Source organism: Grammomys surdaster, unplaced genomic scaffold (genome assembly GCF_004785775.1).
Source record: "Grammomys surdaster isolate TR1022 unplaced genomic scaffold, NIH_TR_1.0 66, whole genome shotgun sequence".
In the NCBI taxonomy this organism is placed as follows: Eukaryota; Metazoa; Chordata; class Mammalia; order Rodentia; family Muridae; genus Grammomys; species Grammomys surdaster.
The window spans coordinates 7,505,382-7,524,327 of NW_021604568.1; the positions used below are offsets into that span (position 1 = coordinate 7,505,382).

Here is an 18,946-nt window from a genome sequence, read left to right on the forward strand (position 1 = left end):
GTGCGTGTGCGTGTGCGTGTGCGTGTGCGTGTGCGTGTGCGTGTGCGTGTGCGTGTGCGTGTGCGTGTGCGTGCGTTGTGTGATGCTTCCCCAATTATCAATTAAAATTCTCTTCTCTAGAGCTATAGTGAGCTACTCTTAAGTAGCAGTAGCCAAGCGAGGCTTATGTCATCTTAGTCAAGTGAAGCTGTAGCACTGTGGGTGCTAGGTTGACCTCCTTGAGAGCACTGCCTCTAGTGTTCACAGAGAGCAACTACAGCAGAGGCAGAGATATTTGCCCTCAGCATCACTGGGTCTGTCCAATGATCGTTTCCCTGAAGTGCAGTGGGATCCACCATAAAGAAAGACTCATGTGTCTCCAAGCACAGGCTGGACCACAACCATGTATCAGGCCTGGTTTGGAGCTCAGTGAAGGCTGGCCCAGACAGTGACTGTATTCTGGCCTTGTCCAAGGGGAACTGGTTAAGTCCTGGTTATACAGTCCCCTGGGGTTTTTGTTACACACTTGCCTCTTGTTTTCAGAGACCTGATCTCAGATAAGTCTAATGGGTATGTGATAACTGTTTAGTTCTAGAAATTCTAATAGAAATTGATACATACAAGCCTTTGTCATACAGATTATGTGGTGTTACATATTTTGTGGCCTTTTAGACAAGACTTTATATTGTTACTTTTCGGGAAGGTCCCATTTATATTTTGCAACTTGTTATATTATATGGCACGGTACTTGCTTAGTGTCATGCCTTTTATAATTGGTATAAGTATTTTATGATTGAGATTTTTAATTTGTGGGAGAGAAGGACTGCAATTTCCCTACCTTCTAAGGTGCAAAGGAAAAAAAAATCCAGCACTATTACTGTTTAGGTCTTTACAGGTTTTTTTTTTACATTATTTTGTGCAGAATGTATTGTGGATTATGCAGAGGCAATGGCATATTGAGAAAGATGTCATGGGTGTTTGCACCCAGACGTCATCCTTCTATGAAAGCCTTGGATACCCACTGAGAAACCCCCGTCCCATTATTTTTAGGGCTCAGAGAGGGTCCCTCAGAGGGATCCCTCTTTAAGGGCTGAGCTTTTGTCAAGTAGCATCGACTGTCCTCTTATTCACGGGGATTGCTCCATTAGGAGATACTCTTTGAGGCCTCTGGTTCCCTTCTCTGGTACCATGACGTGAGCTTGGCACTGTGCCAGGTGGGTATGACTAAATCAGGACTTCTTAAACTCTACTTCTGTCTGTGAACCAACACAGTAGGGAGGATTTCCAAAAACTGCTGGATGTGAACACTGAAAGGCGAGCAGAGGCGGAAAGATTTCTCAGGCACACTTACCTGAGTCCTCAGGCAAATCCTGCCTGTACAAGTACAGTCTTCTATCGATAAAATGGAAACTTCCCCCGAACTTGTGAGGGTCTGTAAGAGGAAGACAGGTACACTGAATGGATGGTTAGACCCTGCTATGGAAGCGGGTGATGATCGGCTAGCATGCTCACCTGGGGGGTGATGAGAAGCTACACTGTTTCTATAGGTTATTAGCCATTTATACATTCAACACCACTCTTCTTTTCTGAAGGATTACATTGTGGCAGGATTAATTGTGTTAGGGTTGCAGGCTCAAACTATCACACCTGGGCTGCTTCTATGTTTTTTTAAAACAATGATCTTTAGCATGTAGGAGGCAGAGGACAAGGGTCACTGTGAGTTTGAAGCCAACCTGGTCTATATGCTGAGTTCCCTGCCGGTCAGGGCTACAAAGTATAGATACAGTCAGTGGGTAAAGGCACTTGCTACCAAACCTGACGACCTGAATTTGATCCAGGTGGTAGATAAAGAGAACCAACTCCCCCAAGTTAATCCCCCCCCCCTCTCTCTCTCTCACTCACACACACACACACACACACACACACACACACACACACAATGCATAATAAATAATAAAGATGTAAAACATAGCCAGGCAGTGGTAGCACATGCCTTTAATCCCAGCATTTGGGAGGCAGAGAAAGATCTTTGTGAGTTTAAGGCCAGCCTGATCTACAGAGCAAGTTCCAGGACAGCCAGGGCTACAGAGGAAATCCTGTCTCCAAAACAAAACAAAACAAAACAAAACAAAACAAACAAGCAACCAAAAACTAAGAAATAAAATGGATTATCTTGAAAAGGATTTAAGTAATGTAATAACTTAGGAACAGTGAAGTGAGAGACTAGACATACAAACAGCCCAATGGTTCAGAACACCATCTGCTCTTCTAGAGAACTAAGGCTTGATTCCCAGTGTCCACAGGGCAGTTTACAACCCTCTGCACTCCAGTTCCAGGGGATCTGATGCACTCTTTGGCTTCTGTATGCACCAAGCACATAGGTGTGCACAATCATACATGCAGGAAAAACACCCACACACACACAAAAATAAACACTCCCCCACAGTCATACTTCACAGAAAAAGCCCCTAGAAATTCAATGGGATTATCACCCAATGATAATGACGAAGCCTAGAGACGGGAAATTATATATTGCTGTTTTAAAATCATTTTACTTTTAGAACATTTTTAGGACTGTAGAGGTTTTGGAGCAGAAAGTACAATAGATGCCCCCCCAACACCTCCCACAGTTCTCCACTGTTAGCAGCTTGCACCAGCTCTGGACACGGGCTACAGCATCTAAGTCCACACTGACACAGCTACTGGCTAACGTCTATATTTACATTGGGGCTCCTTTGATCTCTGTGTTGCTCATTCTGATCATTTTGATGAGTTTGTAGTGACACACATGCACAGTTTCTCCGCCTTAAAAATCTCCTCTTGTCCGTTCCTGCCTCCCTCCCCATGCCCCTGACAACCACTCATCTGTTTTACTGGCTTTGCCTATTCCAGAATATTCTGTTAGATTCACACAGCATGTAGGCTTTTCCACACTGGCTTCCGTCACTTAGCACTGTGCATTTACGATCCGTCCCAGTCTTGTGGTGGCCTGACAGCTTCATTTCGTTTTTCTTACTGACCAAGGGCACACCGCATGACTGTGCCACGGTCTCTGCGTTCACTGAGGATGGATGGACAACTCAGCCGTTTTCCAAGCTTGGGCCGTTATGAACAATGCTGCTGAAACATTACAGGCAGCTCATTGGACAGCATTATGTTTTCCAGCCCACTTGGATAAATACTAAGGATTATAACCGCCGGAGCATATGGCGACTGTTTGGTTTTAAAAGAAGCTGACGAACCATCTTCCAAATTGGCCATACCTCTGTTTAACAGACGAGCACTTCGAGCTTCGGCTGCTCTACTGCAGCCTCTGTTACTGCCAACCCTTTAGATCTGAGACGTTCTAAAAAGCCAGGGGCATCTCAGCCACAATTTCCTAAGGACACATGTCTACAGCATCTTTTCATATACTTATTTTCTGTCCATATGCCTTCTTTGTGTGGAGTCTATTCATACTCCCCCTCCCCCTTATTTCTGAGATCGTTCACTTTCTTATTCTTGAATCCCCCATGCTTTCTGCAGATCTGGGTCCCCTGTCCTTTGTCAGCTACACCTCCTGCAGAGTCTGTGGTTTGCCTTTTTCTTCTCTTAGCAGAGGATATGCTTAGGGCTTTCTACTCTGGAGGTGTTTCACAGAGCAGAGGTTCCAGTCAAATGTTTCCCGCTGATTTATCCGTCTCCGCAGGTTGTATTTGGTACTGGAGTTAGACTTTACCATTAAGCCCAAGAGAACTTGGATTTTTATCATCGTCTTTTAATAACTTTATAATTTTGTTTTTACAGTTCTCTACAATCAGTTTTGATTTTTTTTTTTTTTTGGAATGTATACAGTTTGCATCCAGGTTCAAAATATTTGGCTTCCATTTGTGTTCGTACGCGTGAGTCTGCACCTGTCACGGTGGGTGCGCATGTGGAAAGTTACACTCATGCAGGAATTAGTCGTTCCAGCACCATTTGATGAAAAGAAGATAGTACTTTCGCTGAATTGTCCTTGCTACTTTGTCACATGTCAGTTTACTGTGCTAGGCGTGGCGGTAGTACTTACCTAGAATCCTAGAACTTTGGGGAGTGGAGGAATGAAGTCTGTAAGTTCAAGGCCAGCCTGCGCAGCTCAGCAAGATCCTTTCTCAAAAGAAAGCTTAAAACTCCAAAAGATTGTTTGATTATATTCCCGTGAGTTTATCTGCGGGCTCTGTTCTCTATTACAGTTATCTATTATTTTATTCTCTCACCAGCACCAGTCTTTATTACTGTAGCATCGGCTTGGCCATATTTATTTCTCAATACCTCGCTGATGCCTCCTTCCATAGGATATTGATTGTTTTTGTGTTGCCACACAAATTTTATATTCAATCATTTTTTTCCAAAATATCATTGATATTTCGGCTGAACTTAGACTAAGTCTGAGCTCAGTTTCGGGAGAGGCGACATTTCAATAAAACTTCAGCTTGTTATCCATGTCAGGGTGACAGCTTGCCATAGATTAAGGTCATCGTTTTAACCCTCTGGTTCCCTTTCCCATCGTATATTGATGCTGGTCTTGGAGACCGTGAAGGAGGAAGAGTGTGCTGAAGATGACCTTAGTACTACAGAGCATGGGGCCTGATGCACACATGCCTGGGCTCTTTGAAAAATGGGATTACTTAAGGATTAGAGATGCCAGGGCTGGAGAGATGGCTCAGTGGTTAAGAGCACTGACTGTTCTTCCAGAGGTTGTGAGTTCAATTCCCAGCAACCACATGGTGGCTCACAACCATCTGTAATGGGATCTAATGCACTCTTCTAGTGTGTCTGAACACAGTGTACTCACATACATAAGATAAATAAATAAATCTTTTTTTTTAAAAAAGGGGAGGGGATTAGAGATGCCTCTGGGCAGTTCTAGCATTGCTAAGTATTTAGATTTCTTTCATTTTTTTTTAAAGAGCCATGTAACTAATGAAGGGGCCGTCATCTATGATTTGGTCTACACTAGGTTGGAAAAATGCAGTGAAAGAACCCCGCCCTGGAAGCAAGCAGAAGTTTTTGGCTAATATTTAGCCGGACAGCCTTTAATACCTGCACTTGGAAGCAGAGCCAGGCAGATATCAGAGTTCAAGACCAGCCTCGTCTACAGATAGATACCTCATCTTGAAGGAAAAGTGGAATACTTTGTGATTTAACATGTAATTGGGTCAATAAAGACTTTTGGGGGAGAGATAACCGTTTTAGTTCCTTCGCTAGTTTTATGGCTTTACCCATGGAGCCCCCACTTCTCTTTGGTTATGTATACCTAGTTCGGTTTGTTGGTGCGACTGGAAGAAGTATTTTTAATTTGAAATTGCAATTGCTCACTACTGGTAATGTAAGAAAACAATTCATGTTTTGTGTTTTAACCGTTTGTCCTACACCTTTGCCACGGTCACCCCAACACTAGGGGCGTTTGCTGATGCGATTGTGATTTTTTTTTTTTAATGATGTCAATTTTGACACCAGAGAACAGAGGCTGCTTTATTTCTTTCCAATCTGTATACCTTTTACAAAAAAAACCCAAACAAACAAACAAAAACAAACTTACTGTATGAGCTCAGACTTCCAGAGTGATATTGATGAGGAATTAGGCATTTTGTAGCTATTCCTACTACGGTGAGCAGCTCTACTCTGTTTTCCGAGTGTTTTTATTAGAAGCAGGTAACAGATGTTGTTGAGTTGTATTACGGTGGATTACATTCATTGGCTGGCTAATGTGGAATCAGTTTCAGTACTGCATATGCGGAAATAAATCACGCTCGGTTAAGGCTTGTAATTGTTCTTGTGTGTTGCTAGCATTTAACAGAGGGTGTCTTGTCTGCGTCAGGGGAGGTGCTGTTTGCAGTTTCCTTTTCTTGTGTTTTGTCTAGCTTAGCTCAGAGAATGGCATCAGAGAAGGAGCCGGGAAGGATTCCTTCTGCTTCTAACTTTAAAATGGTATTGTGGAAAATTGGTATTATTTTTTTTTCCTTAAATGTTTAATGGAATTCACCAGACAACCCATCCCAGCCTGGGACTCCTGTTTTGGGGCCTGGAACTCCCGTTTTTGGAGTGTTATTATTAACCCAACTTCTTTGATATAGGGCTTTCAGCGTATCTCTTTCTTTGAAGGTGATTTTGAAAAATTTGGCTTTTCAAAGGGTTGGTCTAAAGATACCCCAATACATATGGATGGGAATTTAAACCTTGAAATACAACTTGAATCCCACCATGTCCCACCCAGTACACTGTCTCTCACCAGGAAGTATTTGGTCCCAGGTGTGATGAAGCTGACGGCCTGGACTTTCCCATCACAGGCATCAAGCACTTTATCGAGAACCGGCTCTGCACCAAACGTGTAGATATAAACAGACCCCTAAAAAGGCCACACAAAGAAAGAAAACATTTTTATGGCACATGTCATTAAGTCACCAAATACTTGTTTAGCGGCCACTGTGTGCAACACACTGTTTGGGACCAGGTGAAGGGAAATCACAGACTTAAACAAAGTCCCAGAGGACCTTAAAATATAGAAATCTTATTTGTTGATTTAAGTGAGGGTAAGACTCGACAAATGAGCAGGTACAGCAAGAGACACGCGTGTGGGAGAGAGACCAGGGATGGGGTACAGAACCTACGCTGTGAAGGGTCATTGAAGGCATGGTGCTTTGGGCTTTTAGTCCCAATGAGACGGCACCTTGGGCTCTGAGTGGTTGAGATAAATGTTCAGTTTGTATCGGCTGCTATGCCAAAAGATACATTATTCATTCCCTCATACAGGCTGAGACTACATAGTTCACTCCACCAGACATGTAGAGAAGACTATTAAAATGTCACAAATTTCATATTCTGTCATCTGAAAACAAGGGATTTTATTTCTGTATGACTTTCACCATGAGGATGTATTCCTCTGATGTCAACAGAGCACCACTAGATTCCTTCCCGTTTGCGCCTGAATGATACACACGGTCACTCATTTGCTGCCATCTCCCTGGACCTTGAAGCTTTTGCTTCACAGCAAAAGGTTTGCTTCTTTGGATTTTTTTCCGGCCTTCTAGTTGGCATCTTTCCCCCTGGGCCCTACAGAAGTACTTTTTTTGTTTTTGTTTTGTTTTTATTTTTCAAGACAGGGTTTCTCTGTATAGCCCTGGCTGTCCTGGAACTCACTCTGTAGACCAGGCTGGCCTCGAACACAGAAATCTGCCTACCTCTGCCTCCCAAGTGCTAGGATTAAAGGCGTGCACCACCATTGCCCGGACCAAAGGACAGTTTTAAAGTGTTTTCTCAGGTAATAATAGCCTGCTGCTGGTACACTCCGGTGTTAGAGTGTCTGAGCATGTATTCAGAGTATTTTTCCTCTTCTTAACTCATGTAACTTCTGAAAAAGGCTATGTCTGTTTTTCAAAGGATTCGTCTTGGGAACTATAAGTGTGGGTGCCATGCTGCTCCCCCTGGGACTTATACTGCCTCTTATATCTGCGGACTTTATTTAATCAGTTCTGTGAGGTGGTATCCTCTGAAGCCTTGCCTCTGCCTACGTCTCTAGGATTTCAGTCCAACATGCTAGGTTTTGTCGGTGCGTAATTCACACCTCTTATCCTTCCTTCTGCTCTTCCTTCCATTCTGGTTTTCCCGGCAGCATTCTTAATAACTTCTTCATCTATCTTCCATGTCAAGTATGTTCATTTAACTTTTTAACCTTTTTGAAGAAATGGGTGTTTTGTCTACATACATGTGTGTGCACTGCTTGAGTGGCTGGTGCCGTTTTTATTTCATGTGCATGAGTGTTGCGCCTACATGTGTGTCCATGTGCCACATGCATGCCCGGTTCTCATGGAGCCCAGCAGAGAGATCTGACATCCTGGGAATGGGGTTACAGATGGTTGTGAGCTGCTGTGTGGGTGTTGGGAATCCATCATGGGCCTTCTGGAAGAGCAACGGGTGCTCTTAACTATGAGCCACCTCAGCAGCCCCCAGGTATGTTCATTTAGTGTCTCCTTAGTTATGTTTTTTTTTTTTTGTGTGTGTGTTTTAGTAGTTTTGTTTGGCTGTTTTCTTTTTCTATTAGGATACTTTCAAAATATAGTTTCTTCTTTGCAACAGATATCTTTTAGTTTTCCCATTTATTTATAAAACAAAGTACCATTGTTTTGACTTCTGGTAATTACCAGAAACTTAAGACTTTCCATATATAAAACCAAAATATTTAATTTTATTTGCAATGTGCCCACCGTTCTTGCCTACCAATAAAATGACTGCTAATCTTGACATCTGGGAGTCATTTTATTAACCAGGGGGTCTTCCTAACTGTATAGCTCAGAGAGTCATTGTTTAACTATGCATTGATTCTTCAACCTTCTTTTCATACAGAATTCATATCTGGGTAGGCTGAGTATAAACAAACTGCAAGGGTAGATATCTGATTGGCCTGGCCAATACAGGTGGCTGGGTGACCAAGTTAATACACTGCATCAATTTCAGGACATTTTTATTTTATCGTTGGTGACTTTCTTCCAAAGTTACCAATAGAACAGAAATATAAGCAGGAGTAGCGGAAGGCTCTAAGTACCAGAAGGGGAAAGTTTGCAAGAAAATAGAGGCAGCAAAGGGGAAACAGAGCCAAGAGACATGGAAGGCGAGCCCTCTGGGGTGGGTCATGGAAGACCCTGGATTTGAACTCTCGCCCTCCTCTGTTGGGGTGTATGTAGTGTCAAGCATCTACTTTTAATTTAGGCCTTTGTTCAAGGTGCTTTCCATGTGCAGTAGAGAAAGTGCTGATGTGAAGAGAATCATTACCCATACATGACCCTTTCTTTTTTCCCATCATGCACTGATGGTGTCTGAAGATTGTGTATCAAGAAATCTCTATCTAACATACCTTGTCTGTTTGAATCAGCAGCATTTTGTAACTAGGAGAGAACACCAGATGTGCCACTGGCCCATCAAACTCAAGAAAGGTCTTCACTTGGTACTTTGAATCTTTGATGATGAAGGAGTATATCACACCATCCTGCAGACCGAACACAGTGAGACAGACACAAAGTCGGTGTTTGCCAAAGTATAGAGCACGTTTGACGTCAGACAAGTCGAGGCTCATGGACTGCTCCTGTGTGAGACTCCGAATCTGTCTACACCTGGAATGCTGTTACCTTTAACTCAGACTGCTTTTAACCATGTAGTTCATTATGCAGAAAGCAGGACAAAGGAGGCAGGGTTTGTATGGCTTGAGTGCTAACTGTCCTCATTTAAAAGAGGGCTGGAGAGATGGTTCAGCAGTTAAGAGCACCGACTGCTCTTCCAGAGGTTGTGAGTTCAATTCCCAGCAACCACATGGTGGCTCACAACCATCTGTAATAGGATCTGATGCCCTCTTCTGGTGTGTCTGAAGACAGCTATAGTGTACACATATACATTAGATAAATAATATTTAAAAAAATAAAAGGTTATTAGTCTTCAGTGTGTTTTTAGACCATTATTATGTAAATTCTTTAGCCACCTGTGTGACACCAAAGTAGAGTTGTGCTTTTTATTTATGTCATGGTCTCTTCTCCAGCCCCTGATACAGTGCTAGAACAAGGCAGATGTTCAATAAAAATGGGCTGGCCAGCTGGATGCTGAGAAATAGACTTAATCAAATGAGTCTCAAGTGGAATGGGAGTTATTTCTACAATAGTTAAGAGGCTGGGATGGGGGAGGTAGCCATCACTCGCTACATGGAACCCCACTGGAACTAAATCAGGCATCTAAGAAATGTGACTTCTTTTGGTGCTTTCCTCAAGCTCCTGACCATTCTCCATCCCTCATTAGCACAGACGAGAACCTTAAAGGTCACAAGTGCAGACTAAACGTAAGACATGGGAGGAGCTTTTCTCTTGAAAACTCCAGGAAGGAAAATACAAGTGGAGGGTAAGCTTAGAGGCTCACGGTAGCTTCTGCTTGATGGAACCGAGTTCATCCCAATGATGGAATCTTCCATCCTGATGTCACCGCCTCACTGGACTCAGGAAGACCAATGGCAGTGAGACTGACAGACAAAGATGACAGTTGACTAGGGACAGCTTCACCGAGACCTGAGGTTTTGATGTAATGCTGTCACCAATCTTAACCTTGATGGCACGGATCGCAGCCACGTGGAGACGTGTGGTCTGCCCCCCGCTTGAAACTTCCTGGAAATGTGTGCTCTAGAGGATAAAAGCTTAGTCCCTGGGGTGTGACGTCCCAGGTTCACTTTCCAATGACTGTCATGAGACATGGTACTTTCACTGGTATGGGGAGCATGTCAGACTTCTACCTGACCAAGTTGTGAGGGTTAATAATACACTCTGAATGGTGCCTGGTACAACCTGTGGCTAGCCCCATCTGCTCAAGTGAATGGAGACGGGTAATACTGAATTTCCTTATCCGCTCTAACAGACAAAAGATCCAAGTTCATTTCTGACAGCCTAATTCATTACCGTAGAAACAGGCACGGGCTGGGGTGAAGACAATTGGGTGTTCTCCCCCCTGGTAGGAGGGACGGCAGCAAGTTTCTAAAGCCCACTTTTGTTTGTTTGCAACAACACGGACACGATCATTCATTACCTGTCTTCTTTTTTTCTTTTCTTTTGCATGTAGTGGGAAGTTGCCCTAGTAAACTTTTTATCATAGCATTCAACAAGGAAACTGTTGGAATTGCTAATCTGAAAGAACCCGACAGGACAGGATATGGCTCAAGGACAAAAATGGTGGCGGGGGGGGGGGGGGCTGCTTTTTTTTTATGAAGTGAGGGATTCCGAGCAATGGAATACATTACAATTCCAGAAGCAAGTACGCCGTCCTTTTGGTATGCCAGTGTGAGCGGGTTGATCAGCTGGGCTCCATCTTTGGGAAAAGAACAAACAAGAGAATGTAGATGACGTCATCAAAAGAGCAGCAACGCGCACGAGGCAGCAAGAGCTGTACGGGGACGAGTGGCCATAGAAAGGAGGCAAGCTGCACTGGAGGTCTAGAGCACCCAACATGGACTCGGTTTAGTGTGGAGCAGAGACTGAAGGAAAGACTGGCAAGAGACTGCCCCACCTGGGGATCCATCCCATATACAGTCACCACCAAACGCAGGCACTATTGTGGATGCCAAGAAGTGCTTTCTGACTCTGACTGTCTCCTGAGGTGCTCTGCCAGAGCCTGACAAATACAGAGGCAGATGCTCACAGCCAATCATTGGATTGAGCACAGGACCCCCAGTGGAGGAGTTAGAGAAAGGACTGAAGGAGCTAAAGGGGTTTGCAACAATATCAACCAACCAGGCCCCCCAGAGCTCCCACGGACTAAACCACCAACCAAAAGTACACATAGAGGGACCCATGGTTCCAGCCACATATGTAGCAGAGGATGGCCTTGTCGTGCCTCAATGGGAGGAGAGGTCCTTGGTCTGAAGGTTAGATGACCCAGTGTAGGGGAATGCTAGGGTGGGGAGGTGGAAGTGGGTGGGTAGGTAGGGGAACACCTTCAGAGAAGCAGGGGGAGGGAGGATGGGATAGGACGTTTGGGGGAGGGGGAACCAGGAAAAGGGATAACATTTGAAATACAGCTGCTCCTGGAGTTGTGAGAATCCAGGCCTGGAAAAGAGGCTGCTTACACCTATTGTAAAGATCTCCCTCCCTTAACCATGGCCAAATTAATCTGCCAAAGCACACTTCTGATTGTCTACATCCTCACTTAGGAGATGTCTTTATACTCTCAGACTGAGGCTAAGGCTATTTGTCAACCTGTATTTAATAATATCAATGTCCCTAGAGGATGGAAATGATGTGACATTGTACTTGTTTTTATATAGGTTATCTCTGTTGTCTCTTGGCCACTCCCTTCCACATTTTGATGGCACTTGAAAAACATGCATTTGTCTTCAAAAAGTGTGTGTGTGTGTGTGTGTGTGTGTGTGTGTGTAGTCCAGGCTGGTTTCAAATGCCTAATCCACCTGCCTCAGCCTCCTGAGAGCTGTGGTTACAGACTCTTGTGCCACCACACCCAACTGATAAATGCGTATTTAAAAGCATTTATAATACAACTGCAAAAAAGAGTATACAGGAAAGAAATTGTGAACAGTGATTAAGCCCAGTTGTGTAAAATACATTGGAAATGTGATGGGTATTCTGAAGGAGAGGCATTTGTTATATAGTTCATTCTGCAAGTGCTTGCAGAGGCCATGTGATTCTGTACTAAGATTAAACAGAGTCAAACAACTGATAAGCAGTAGAGGAGAGAGGTTTGAGGCCACTGTGCTAGCTCAGGGTGAGGCTCCAGTTGAGTCATGGAGCACACAGTGTTCTAGTGTGGGCACCTAATCCATCTGAAGGTCGAGGTGGGGCTGGGTAAGGTTCCACACAGAAGCGGACAAGAAGGAAATGGATATACCTCACAAAGGTAACCTTAAAAGGCAGCAAGAGAGTACAGGAATGATAAAAAAGAAGTTTTAACAAGTTCAAATGGAGGCCCTAAGGGAAGGAGCTGACAGAGGCTTGCTCTTGGAAAGCGTCCAGGTAACAGCGCTGTAGATTCTCTGCAGAGAGGAACAGGGCTGGAGGCCAGTCACAACACAAAGGAGTGTGTGGAAATGCTTTGCCAAGGAAGTGAGTATGGGAGACTGGGAGAGGGATTGCATGAAAGATACTGAGGTTATGGAACATTTGCAAGAGGGAGTGAGTCAGAACCTGGGTGAGATGGAGAGGAAGAGAGGCAAGAAAATGAGTCAGGAGGCAGATCTGTGAATCGCCAGCAAAGAACAATGCTTAGTAAAGACTCATCCTGGGGCCAATGGAAAATGATGTCAGAGGCAGGAGTCAGGACCTCAGGACAGCAGAGACCCCCAAGTTGGGTGTTAAGCATGAGCAATTTGACCTTAGCAAGCTGCTTGCTTTGGATTGGATGTAGATTCACGTCAGAAGGTTTGTTGCAAAAATCAACGTGTGGAAAGACGACCTGGAGAGTTTAGGATGCAGGTTTGAGTAGCTGGCTCTGGAGAAGATCCCTCTCCAGAGCCCATTCTTGGGCAGGGTTGGGTTCCTGTGGTCCAGGCCTTACATTGGCCATGTCTGATGGAACCAAGAATGGATACTGGAAATAAGGGAGAGCCGATAAGGTCCTCCTTGAAATAAACGACACAAAAGAGGGCTTGAGGCATGGCACACTAAAAGGGGTAACTGTCACAGAAAGGGGGCTTGAAAGGGAATGGGGACAGAAAGGGACATGATCAGCTGACTCAGCGGAATAGAGAAGGTTACCGGAGCGGAGATCAAAACTTGGGAGTCCGAGGCCTCCCTCATTCCCCAGACTCTGGTGTCAGCCCCACCCTCACAAGAATCTGAGCTTGTTTGTTTTGAGATTATGTGTGGTGGGAGGGGAGGGTACACGTGCGACAGTTTGTATGTGGAACTCAGGAGGTTCTCTCCATCTGCCTGTGGGGATTCTGGGGATCAAGCCTGGATTGCTGGCAAGTACCTTAACTTGCTGAGATGTTTTACTGGCCCATGAAGTTGAGGGTGTTCTGTAAATCTTGTGTGTTGTGAAGGTACAGGTGTATCTTCTTGTGGTGTGACGTGAATATATTAAAGTGACATCTTTTGGTATCCTCACACCAGGATCTGATTAACACTTTGTAAACAGTGAGTAGCCACAAGGTGTATCCACAGGACTTGCTAACAGAGAATCAAACTTAAGGAAGCCCTAGGATATCTCTAAGAAAGGGGGAAAATCAGGGACCCCCAAACCACCATCTTGAAGGATATACAAAGCTAACCCCACAGCTGTACTTCTGGACTCTGGAGCAGAGCAGTTTCTTACCAGGTAGTGGAAACTCCTCTGCCTTCTGGAGCACGGTAACCTTCAAGGTTTCTGTGTTAATCATCAGAAGGTGACCCTCTTCACACCCGACGTACAGGTCGCTTGACGGAGTCCAGCAGTGCATAGTTGGGTGAAGCAGAGGATAAATATCATCTTTCGGCTTCGGGAGAGAGTAGTATCAACGTGTTAGGACGGCCATCATGGTCGAGGGCCGCAGAAACACCCACCAAAAGAATCGTCTCAAAGAAACAAAGCAAGCGGCCAGCATGAACACATCTGTCTTTCATTTTCAACATCAGAGTTCTATCTCTCTATTCTTTATTCACTGTGAACAACCAAAGCTCTCCTGCTAATACATTCTGCTAATACATTTGATTAGTACCCTAGTAACTATTTCTTAGTGGCCTCTTTCAGCATCTCGAGTCCTTATTTGGTCAGGAACAATCCCTTTCAGGGAAGATTGTCATTAGCATCCTTGTCTTCTGGTCTTGCAAGGGTCACTAGCAAAGGCGAGCTCGGGGCCTCTGCTTAGCCGACTTTCAAAGGCAAAGAGGCAACCTTTAGCCTGATGCTGTGCCTCCTCTTATTTGGTTCGTGATCACTCCATGTGCCTTCGATTCCACACAAGGAATCACAACACAAGTAGAAGTTGACTTTGGGCTTTAAAACCAGTTTGGACCAAGTTTAAAGCAAGTTGTTGTTTTCTATAAAAGCCTAGGGAGCATCTCTCAGGCTGAGTGGGCCCCATTGATGGAGTAAACGCCTTGTTTTCTTTTGCATGACCCTTGAAATCGTAAAAACCATCCTTAGACTTGGGCCACAAAAGTAGGCCGTGATTTGTTCAGGCTTGCCTTAGATGGTGATATTGACTCTTCTCTCAGAGTCTTTAGCACGTGTGTTCAGCACGGAGAGGCTGGCCCTTGTCAGCACACCACCCAACTCCAGAGCCTCTTCCTAATAAGCCTTGAACAGACATACACACTCTCCTCCCTGAAGCTCAAGGTGGCCTTGACAAATACTTCAGAAATGTTGCCTGCACCACTAGACTTTGAATTCAGAATTCTAGAATATGCTCTCTCTCTCTCTCTCTCTCTCTCTCTCTCTCTCTCTCTCTCTCCCTCTCTCCCTCCCTCCCTCCCTCCCTCTCTCCTTTCCCTCCTTCTCTCTCTCTCCTCCTTCTCCTTTTCCCCCTCTTTCTAATATCTCCCCCCTTTCTTTTCCCTTCTTTTTGCAGTGTTGGGGGCTATTGCATGCTATACAAGCACTCTACCTCCAAGTCACATCCTTACCCGACTCCTCCTAAGTAACTACTGAAATGTACTAGTGTGCATGCTTATGAGTGCACGTGTGTGTGTGTACCTGCAAGTACATATATGTACATGTATATGCCAATGTGTGTGTGCACACATGTAAATGGATGTGCACAGGTATGTGTGGATATGCACATGTGTGTGGATGTGAGTGTGCATGTATGTGCATGTGTGCACACATGTGTGTGTGTGTAACTATTCCTGTATTGTTGAGCTTCCTGTAGTTCTACACGATTAATAATTGTACCTTGTTTTCTTCTGGCATCCTTGTACCCACTGACATAAACTTTGTTAACAAAATAGGGGTTAATTTCCTGGCATGTTTAGATTCTTTAAGAGTTTCGTTTTTATGTTCCTGGGTGGTAGGGCATGCCTTTAATCCCAGCACTTGGGAGGTAGAGGCAGGGAAATCTCTGAGTTTGAGCTCAGTCTGGTCTACATACTGAGTTCTAGGACAGCCAGGGCTACACAGAGAAACCCTGTCTCCAAAACCCAAAGGGGAAAAAAATTCTGTGTCCATGTCTTGCTTTTACTCGGGTGCTCATTCTTCTAACCGACTTTCAGGGAGTGTTTGGTCTTTTTTCAACTATCCACATGTGGTAGTGAATGACAGAAAATTCCCTTCCCTTATGGAGTTTACCCACTGAGGGGAAGAGAGATTAAAATAGTTAGTTGCAAAGTTGAATGTGAAGCATGCTGAAGGAAGGTGAAGTGGGAGCCGGGACTGCCGCTGGGACATCCTGCCAACCACATGCATAGCAGTCTCCTGTCCTACACGGCTCGCTGTGTGCCAGCCACCCCCCTCGTAAATGCTCAGTTGTCTGACAAGAGATAACACATTGCTCTCTTAATTTATGAACGATCCCTCCCAGGTTCTCAACTGACATAAGCGCTGACGGTGCCCGTTCCAAGGAATGCCTGTTAGCTATTGGTTCTCTGGCAGCCAGTGAGCCCAGTCTGGTTTCTCCTTGGTGTGACAGTCATGTACAGAGAAATCAGGGGACAGCAGAATCAGGAAGCAGAGAGGAAATGGCTGGGACAGGCATGTGGGTTACATAAAGCCACGGCTGGAGAGGAAAGAGAGGTTAGCTGTTCAGGTGGACCTTGAAATCCTACCAACACAGTGGTCAGTCAGAGGAAGTCGCAATATGTGATACGATGGTATTTTAAAGGGGGAAAGTGACTTTAACTGTATGGCTGACCTATTTTATGTCTTCACAGACTTGGACAGTTAGGAAATTAAAACCTGAATAGTCACTACTCACCCACCCATTCCCAATTTTTAAAATAAGTACCACTAACCAACCAAAGGGATTAGACTGTCACCAATGAATGGCCTTTCTGCAGGATCTGCCCAAGACCTGACTCATCAGGCAAATAGACACTCACTGAAGTACAGTATTTAAACCTTCTAGTGTGGTTCTGATGGGTTCTGACAGACTATACATCACAAAAAAAGACTCTTTGTCACAGTTAAGTGTACCTAACTTACGTATTTAGAGATAGGATCTCACTGTGGCCCAGGTTAACCAGGTACTTAGGATCTCACTGTGGCCCAGGCTACCCGGGTACTTACTTAGAGATAGGATCTCACTGTGTAGTCCAGGTTACCCGAGTACTTTTGATCCACCTGCTCCTGTCTACCCAATGCTTGTATTACACCCAGTTTGAAAAGTCTAAAGAACAAACAAACAAACAAACAGACAGACAAAATCCCTAAAACTGTTGCAAAACAAACGCCAACAAATGCCGCCAGTCTGGTCCCCCAATACCAGTGAATCTTGTATGAAATGGAGCGTGAGGACTAAGATCTGGAAAGCTTTTGCCTGTGGAAAGTTAAACTACAATTGGATTTTTTTTCCATTTTTTGTAAGTTTGGTTTCATACTCTTGTCTTTAACAGTGCACTTGGTGTTATTTAAGAATAGATGTGGGGAATCTGGATCGTGTGAACAGATGTCTTGATTTCCTCTTCTGAGTTATAGAAGGAATGGGGTGTGCTGTAATTGGGTCTCAAAACATTTGCCAACTGGGCCTCCATTTTCAGGCCCCTAGGATCAAACATCAAGCATTCTGATGGCGTCAAGCTCAAAGATGGAAAACTGGATCCCAACTTCGTACTGCATCAAAGACTGTAACAACACGAATATGCTGAGAAATATGTGAGTTCATCAAAGAGGTTCATATTTAGGAAATTTTGTTTAAAAGAAAAAAAGAAACAGTAGACAGAACACAGAAACTGGGCCCTTGAGTTTAAATTCATTATGTTGGATCCAGTTTCTCCCCAGATAACATCTGCTTTTGATTTTCTACACACACACACAACTGGATAGTTTTCTAATACCCTAAATAACTTGCATAATGTGTCTCGGGCCTATTTAAAGGCCTACGGCGTGCCATTCTGGTGGTAGCTACAAAAAAAGATAATGAGATTACTTAATGTCTGTAATCTCATAAAAGTCCCCTGCTTGCCAATGTTAGAGACTCTTACATAGATCAGGTCATCATTGATTTCTTTGCCATTAGTACCCAAGTCACGAGAAATGATTCTGGAGGCTGGAGAGAGGGCTCAGCGGTTATGAGCACAGGCTGTTCTTGCAGAGGATCTGAGTTCAATTCCCAGTGCCCACATGGCAGCTCACAACTGTCTGTAACCCCAGATCTGGGGAATCTGATGCCCTCTCTGGGCCTCCATGTGCACGCCTAACAGCACACAGATATACGTGCAGATAAAATACTCATGTACATGAAATAAAAACTCAAAAAAAATTGAGGAAACAAAGAAATGACATTCAAGATAAGAGTGAAATCGAGGCATTTGGGAGACCAGCTCTGCCTGTACTTCCACTCATCGGACAATCACTCGTCAGTCAGTGCTTTATCTATTTCCTCTGTGTGTGTGTGTGTGTGTGTGTGTGTGTGTGTGTGTGTGTGTGCAAAATGAAAGGGCAAATGACTGGGAAATCAGATTTCTAAGCTAAACTCCAAGCAGTGTGCATGTATGACGTAGAGTTATAAAACACAGCATCATGTTTCTGCTTTCAGAAAGCGGTAAAGATCCACAGAACAGAGCCTCATGACAGGGAGCTATGTATGTTCTACGAGAACCTTGTTTAACACAGCAACTCCATGCCTAGGCATTCTTTTCTCTGTGTGGTGTGTGTGTGTATGCATATGTGTGTATATGTGTGTGTGTGGGGGTGCAGGTGCACACTCTTAGAAGCTGGAGGTCTCTGTGGTGTGTGTGTGGTGTGTGTGTGCATGTGTGTGTGTGTGTGTGGATACGGGTGCACACTCTCAGAGGCTGGAGGTCACTGTGTGTGTGGAGTGTGTGTGCAGGTGCATGTGTGGGCATGTGTATGTGTGTGTGTGAGGGGTGCAGGCACACACTCTCAGAGGCTGGAGCTCAACAGCAGGCATCTTACTCCATTTCACCTTAGGCCGGGACTCTCACTGAAGCTGGAGGTCCTCATTAGAACCCCACCCCCATTCTGGTCTGAGAGTGGAGGCACTGGTCTGACAGCAGAGGCACACTGCGGCATCCAGGGCCTTACATTTGAGCTTCAGCCCCTGTGCCAACTACATGGCCATGACACAGAGGCATTTAAGTGAGGTTTAAAAGGTTTCATAGCATCTTCCAAAGGCAAAAGGCAGTTGCCTGGATTTTAAATGGTTTATGTTGGACCCATTATTGAGTGGGAAGTATGAAATGTTAGGATTCCTGCAGATTTGGGAGGCAGGGAAAGAGGGAGGGGAGGGGCAAGGAAGGGAAGAAGAAGGAGGAGAAGGAGAAGAAGGAAGAAGGAAGAAGGAAGAGGAAGAAGAGGAGGAGGAGGAAGAAGGAAGAGG

At 44.6% G+C, this 18,946-nt stretch overlaps 1 protein-coding gene across 1 annotated transcript in view; it reads right to left on the reverse strand.

Moving 5' to 3' along the window:
* Cfap43 (cilia and flagella associated protein 43) overlaps nt 1-18,946 on the reverse strand; it is an 85,397-nt gene that overhangs the window by 51,493 nt on the left and 14,958 nt on the right. The window contains exons 6-10 of the mRNA XM_028776358.1: nt 13,789-13,948; nt 10,763-10,830; nt 8,849-8,980; nt 6,230-6,346; nt 1,331-1,411 (exon numbers count right to left, since the gene is read on the reverse strand). Coding sequence (XP_028632191.1) covers nt 1,331-1,411; nt 6,230-6,346; nt 8,849-8,980; nt 10,763-10,830; nt 13,789-13,948 — 558 coding nt within the window. The remainder of the gene's footprint in view (nt 1-1,330; nt 1,412-6,229; nt 6,347-8,848; nt 8,981-10,762; nt 10,831-13,788; nt 13,949-18,946) is intronic.